Source organism: Nuphar pumila, chromosome 2 (assembly GCF_984573655.1).
Source record: "Nuphar pumila chromosome 2, dmNupPumi1.hap1.1, whole genome shotgun sequence".
Classification (NCBI taxonomy): Eukaryota; Viridiplantae; Streptophyta; class Magnoliopsida; order Nymphaeales; family Nymphaeaceae; genus Nuphar; species Nuphar pumila.
In genome coordinates this window covers 68,280,054-68,286,444 of record NC_143250.1, presented here as the reverse complement: position 1 = coordinate 68,286,444, position 6,391 = coordinate 68,280,054, and the positions used below count along the sequence as shown (strand labels likewise).

General features: G+C 42.0%; 1 protein-coding gene across 1 annotated transcript; it reads left to right on the top strand.

Annotated features, from left to right (window-relative positions):
• Positions 1-223: 223 nt before the first annotated feature.
• On the top strand, positions 224-4,310 carry LOC149845672 (acid beta-fructofuranosidase 2, vacuolar-like). Its single transcript, XM_089997700.1, has 5 exons — positions 224-1,084; positions 2,848-3,009; positions 3,099-3,328; positions 3,648-3,735; positions 3,873-4,310. The coding sequence occupies exons 1-5, from the start codon at positions 359-361 to the stop codon at positions 4,062-4,064; spliced, it is 1,398 nt and encodes a 465-aa protein (XP_089853826.1). The 5' UTR covers positions 224-358; the 3' UTR covers positions 4,065-4,310.
• Positions 4,311-6,391: the final 2,081 nt, after the last annotated feature.

Sequence of the window (6,391 nt, the reverse complement as noted above, 5' to 3'; positions counted from 1 at the left end):
AATCATATCCCTATGTGTTGATCCGCCACCAAAAAAAAAAAAAAAGGTTAGTTCCTGCTAGAGAGTACGGTACAGTTAAATTTGGCCAATATATGCCCCAACATAACTTTGATAGAATGTGATGGGTTGGTTGGTGAGAGGATGTGGGAGTTGTGGTGTAATGAGATTTACCATTTTTTTCGTTCATTTGAGGGCCTTTTTCCTGACTTAGCGGTAGATGATTGCAGGGCCATTGTTTTACAAGGGATGGTACCACCTATTCTACCAGTACAACCCGGACTCGGCAGTTTGGGGGAACATAACGTGGGGTCATGCTGTATCCAGGGACTTGATCCATTGGTTGTACTTAGATCTAGCCATGGTTCCTGACCGTTGGTATGATATAAATGGGGTGTGGACCGGGTCTGCTACCCTCTTACCCGATGGGGGCATTGTGATGGTCTACACGGGCTCGACCAATGAATCGGTCCAAGTCCAGAACGTTGCGGTGCCGGCCAACCTATCGGACCCACTGCTCGGCGACTGGGTCAAGTATGAGGGGAACCCCGTGCTGCTGCCGCCTAAGGGGATCGGGTACAAGGACTTCCGTGACCCGACTACGGCATGGAAGGGTCCGGATGACACTTGGCGCTTGATCATCGGGTCACAGTTCCACACAACCGGAATTGCGCTGGTGTACCAGACCAAGGACTTTGTCAACTACGAGCTGCTGGATGGGGTGATGCACGCTGTGCCGGATACCGGCATGTGGGAGTGTGTTGACTTCTACCCGGTCTCGACAACGAGCCCGGCCGGGCTCGATACAACGACCAATGAGACCAATGTCAAGTACGTGCTCAAAGCTAGCCTGGACGACCTCAAGAAGGACTTCTATGCGCTAGGAACCTATGACCCGGTGAACGGCACCTGGACCCCGGATGACCCGGAACTCGACGTTGGGATCGGGATCCGGTATGACTACGGCAAGTATTACGCATCGAAGACGTTCTATGACCAGAACAAGGGCAGGAGGGTGCTGTGGGGTTGGGTCGGGGAGACCGACAGTGAGACAACCGATCTTGAAAAGGGCTGGGCTTCATTACAGGTACCATCCCACCTTTATCACTTCTATTCTTTTGTGTGCTGGTTGTGCGGGTCGGACTTCTAGTGGGTTTTATGTCCAATGTCCAACCTGACCGAGCGGGTTCAGGTCAATAACGTATCCAAGCTACAATTAGATTAGGGGTGTCAATGGGGTCAGGTTTGATCCGGACCTGACCCGTACCATACACTATAGGGTCAGGGTTTGGTGACAAACAAAAAGGTTTGATTAGAATCTGGGTGGGACTGGAAGTGTCCAATTAATATATACAGCCAGGTATGGTTTGTGAAATTTCATACCAGACCCGAGTTCCGACTAAGATCCACAAATTTTCAAAGTAAAAAAGATAAAAATATTATTTTATGGTCTATCCGGGTATGGTTTCTCTTATGGTGTGTCCTATTAAACATGGGTCAGGAGCTGGTACCATCATATCAGGTTTGAGTTTGGTTTCACCTGAGTCCGAACCAAACCGGACCGGTTGACACCCTTAACTAAGATCTGATTGACAGCCCAATTGAAATTGTCCACATCTTCGTGGGAACCCATCATATTTTTCACAAATATCTGGCTGACACCATCTTAAGGTCTTTTGGGACCTGTTTGGAAACCACTAGATGGGGATGGGATGGAAAGTGACACTTCAGGAAGTGGCATTTGTCAAATCGCAGCTAGAGGTGGTAGTTTGGAAACCACTAGATGGGGATGGGATGTAAATACAATTGCACTTCCTATCCCAAATGCATTAATTCCCATCCCAGCTACCAGTTTCCAAACAGCCATCAGGTGGTAGTTTGACAAACTTTTTGCCAAACGCATTAACTCCTGTCCCACTTCCTAGATTCCAAACAGACCCTTAAAGATCAAGTGCAGTTTGGTGCAGCCTAAGAAGAAGACTATTTGGCATTTGCCATTTTTAGAATTTTGTCGGAGAGAGAGAGAGAGAGAGAGAGAGAGAGAGAGAGAGAGAGAGAGAGAGAGAGAGAGAGAGAGAGAGAGAGAGCAATTTAAAAATTTGTGTTTTTAACAAAATTAACATTTGAAGGTTATGAAATTTCCTATATAAACAAATTAGTGCTATGGTTGTGGTATTGAACCACCATAACTTATGGTAGTACATGCTTGATTTACCCATATTAATTCTTCAAAAGCCTAAACCAATATTTGGGTCATGTTTGACATGTTCTACTTATTATTTTCATGTGTTAAAATTGATCCCAACATGGTTCTTAGGTCATTTTTAAACCATCCTTATCTTCATAAATTGTGAGGTGGATTTTTTTAACCATCTTAGAAATTGAATATTATGATAGATTAGACATGATGAAACCTCTTAAACACTGTAAATAAAGAATGTTAAATTGTACACTTAGATCAACATTTGGTAGTTAGATCCACGCAAACAAGAGTATGTGCCACTATATGGTAGTACCATGGTTCAGAACCACCATAGTTTTCTCTAAACAAATGAACAGTACTGGTAAATTAAACTGCCAATCTTTAGTTTCTCCAATTTTTTTTTTCCAACTTTTTGTCAATACGACATTACCTTAGTGTTTATTGGCATAGCCATCTCCATCTGATGGCCTTGCGCAACGACGGCAGAAATTGGAAGTTGTTGATTAATCAATCAAAACCCACATTTAGATAGCGGTTAATCGCCAAAAACAGTATAATATTCAACCTGGCCAAAACCATTAATTTTGATGGCCTCATTTTTGTTTGGGGATGATAAAACTTATCCTTGCTTTTCTTAATTAATTCAGTCAATACCTCGAGTTGTATACTTCGACCAGAAGACGAACAGCAATTTGATCCAGTGGCCAGTGGAAGAACTTGAAAGCCTTAGAGGAACCAAACTCTCTTTTGAGAATATCACAGTTGGGGCAGGATCAGTTGTGCCATTGAACATCACCCCTGCGACTCAGGTACTCTGTTTCCTTCTTTCACTCTTTTTTACTTGTTCTCTTGTATGTGCTAGGGACTGTATGTGATTGATCCTTTTTGTGCTTAACAGTTAGACATCAACATTGAGATGGAATTTCCTGCTTCAGAAAACATTACAGAGGCTGATGTAACTTACAACTGCACCACAAGTGGCGGCGCTGCCGATCGTGGTGTTCTGGGCCCGTTCGGGCTGCTAGTTATTGCAAATGAGAACCTGGCAGAGCAAACTGCTGTTTTCTTCTACGTCGCAAAATCTTCCACTGGCGACTTCAAGACCTACTTCTGCCATGACGACTCTAGGTGAGTCCAGTTCTCTTCACCGTGTCTTATGAATAATGAAAGAATTGAACTAGGTTCACTGTGAGACAGAATTAGACTACAATTCAGTACTCATATTGAATGCAGTAACAAGCATATGAATTCCCTTGGGTTTTGCTTCAACCAACAGTATTCAAAATTTATGGATAGAACGCTCAAATATAATTTCTAACGTTGGCATGCTGCTCTCTAACTTTCTCCATGATATTTTTTTCCTTTTAGCATGTTTAGTTGGTGAATGTTTTCGTCTATAGATTAAGCTGACACAGATTTTTCTCTCAAAAAATTTTGATGGGGGCAGGTCATCATTGGCAACAGATCTCACAGGATATACATACGGAAATGCAGTGCCTGTTCTCTCTGGAGAGAAATTATCAATTCGGATACTGGTGAGTGGAGAGAGCTTTCTTGGGAAATTTTAGTTCATTACAATGTTGTAGACTTGAATCAGTCTTACTATAAAACAACATATTGTTTGTGTCAAGGTTGAAGTTCTAATTGATGATTGAGTTCTCTTGTATTGCAGATTGATCACTCTATAGTTGAAAGCTTTATCCAAGGTGGTAGAATGTGCATAACATCTCGTGTGTACCCAACAGAGGCCATATATGGAGCAGCTCGCATCTTCCTCTTCAACAATGCATCTGTTCCAATCACTACCACTAGTCTCAACATCTGGGAGATGAACTCAGCAGATATTCATCCATTCTTTCCTTAGTATAACAGTTCCCCACCCATTTTCTTTTGCCCCGTTTTCCTAATTTTTTTTTGAGTCCTCGTTATGAAACCATGATGAAGGCATATGGTTGTCAATGCAATATATGTTTCTCTGGGTCCATCATTGGTCCAGGTATTTTGGGATGAGGAAACTCTCTTGAGGAAAAAAAAAAAACATTTCATGCCATATTCCTAAGTTTTTGCTTTGTATCATCATTATCTTCATCATATTTACATATTTTCCTCTTATTTCAGAACTTTCATTCATGGTTTTTCTTTTATTTTGGCCCTTCTTCATGTGGCCTTCGTCAAGTGCTCTTCTCTTGTTCCCAATAGTAGATCCTGGATAATAGTCCATTTGCACCACCAACCGAACGGAGAAGCCTATAATTAATTGTCATAATACAAAACTTGAGACAGCACGCTTTCTTCTTTTGGTTGAAAGCATATGCCTTCAATTCAAGGAAATGAACATTAGACTTGTACCTAGTATACCAACTAATCGGGTATAGTGTCAGGCACTTACTTGAATATAGTTAGGTTCTGTTTGGGAGCCGGAGATGAGAGGTAAAATGACATTTAATGTGCGTTTAATTAGTATCATCTACCCCTATTTGAGAACCCTGTTTTGGGAGATGAGAATTGTGTTAAGATTGGGGAAAAGGTTGGAGATAGACAGGGATGTCAGTGGACGGGGGGAAATGGGCCCCACCAGGCTTTGCCCCATTTGGATCGGGGATGGAGGACATGAAATGGGGGAATGGAGGCGGGGATGGAGGTTAAAATCAAAACCCGTGCAGGGATGGAGGTGGGGATGGACTTTCGCTTTTCCCCATCCCCAATCTTTCTTTAGGGATGACAATAGACTGAGGGGAAACCGGGCTCCGCCCTGCCTCGCCCCGTTTGGATCGAGGATGGAGGACATGAAACGGGGATGGAGGTTAAAATCAAAACCCATGTGTGGATGGAGGCAGGGATGGACTTCCGCTTTCTACCGCCCCGTCCCTGTCCTGATCCCTGCCTTGCCCACTCTTCCTTTTCCCCTTCCCCAATCCTTCTTTAGGGATGACAATGGACCGAGGAGAAACAGGGCCCCACCCTGCCCTGCCTCGCCCTGTTTGAACCGGGGATGGAGGACATGAAACAGGGATGGAGGTTAAAATCAAAACTCGTACGGGGATGGAGGGCAGGATTTTGAGATGAGGATGGGGTGGAAACCTTGTCCCCCCACCCCCGCCGGGGTCCACTGCCATCCCTAGAGATGGACCATTTTCAATTACATACTCACAAGGATGTAGTTGACAACTAAGCATCATCGCCCATTTTCTTCTCCACTCCCATCACCCCCTCATCTCCTCTCCAACTCAAGCCTTACCGAGTTTAAGATCGTGTCAGACCAGATTAAAATGGGTTAATATGTGGTGCTATTGATGGTATTGAGCCGAAAATCATAGATTCATCCTTTATCGGCTCAATCTGACTACATAAATGCATTTAACAGTTTGTTTGAAACGATCAATCCTTGGATCGTGCTATTTCAATTTAAAAATATGATTATCAGATTCATGAAGATTTAGTGTGCATTGTGGGCCGTTGATTTTTGAAGCCATTAAAAACCTGCTTATATGTCATAATCACATCATTCAAAACTCATTATCACATTCATAACGTCCAATGATTTGCACTCAGTTTCGTGCCTTCAGTAGCACCAAATATTAATCCACTTGAATTCGGGTATACAATCTGACCTGGACACCACTAATTAAACATAAGTGTCGAGTTTGGGCTCTCATATGCTCAACCCAAAACCCGGATCCAAGTGCAACACCCACTTTACATTGTTAGGTCGGATTTTGGGTAACATCAAACAGGTCAGATGCTGAAACAAGTTGACAGCAGTACCTATCCAACGCTTAACCAAGACTACACTGGTTAGGGATGGAAGCAGGTTGGATATAAGTCAAATCAGGTTTGATCCATGATTACATTGTTTCTAGAATAGTATATATATATATATATATATATATATATATATATATATATATATATATATATATATATATATATATATATAAAGAGAGAGAAAAATAATATATGGTAGTTATGTACCATGATACCATATTGTTGTAGACACTCTTGTTTGCATAGATCTCGCCACCAAATGGTAAATCTACCTACATAGATGTATTTAGCATGATTTATTTAGTATAAGAGAAGGTTTTATCATGTTTAATATACCATAAGATTCTATTTTTGAGAGGGTGAAAATCAATGATTCACAATTCATAAAAAATAATGCTAGTTTAAAAATGGTATAAAGCATCATAT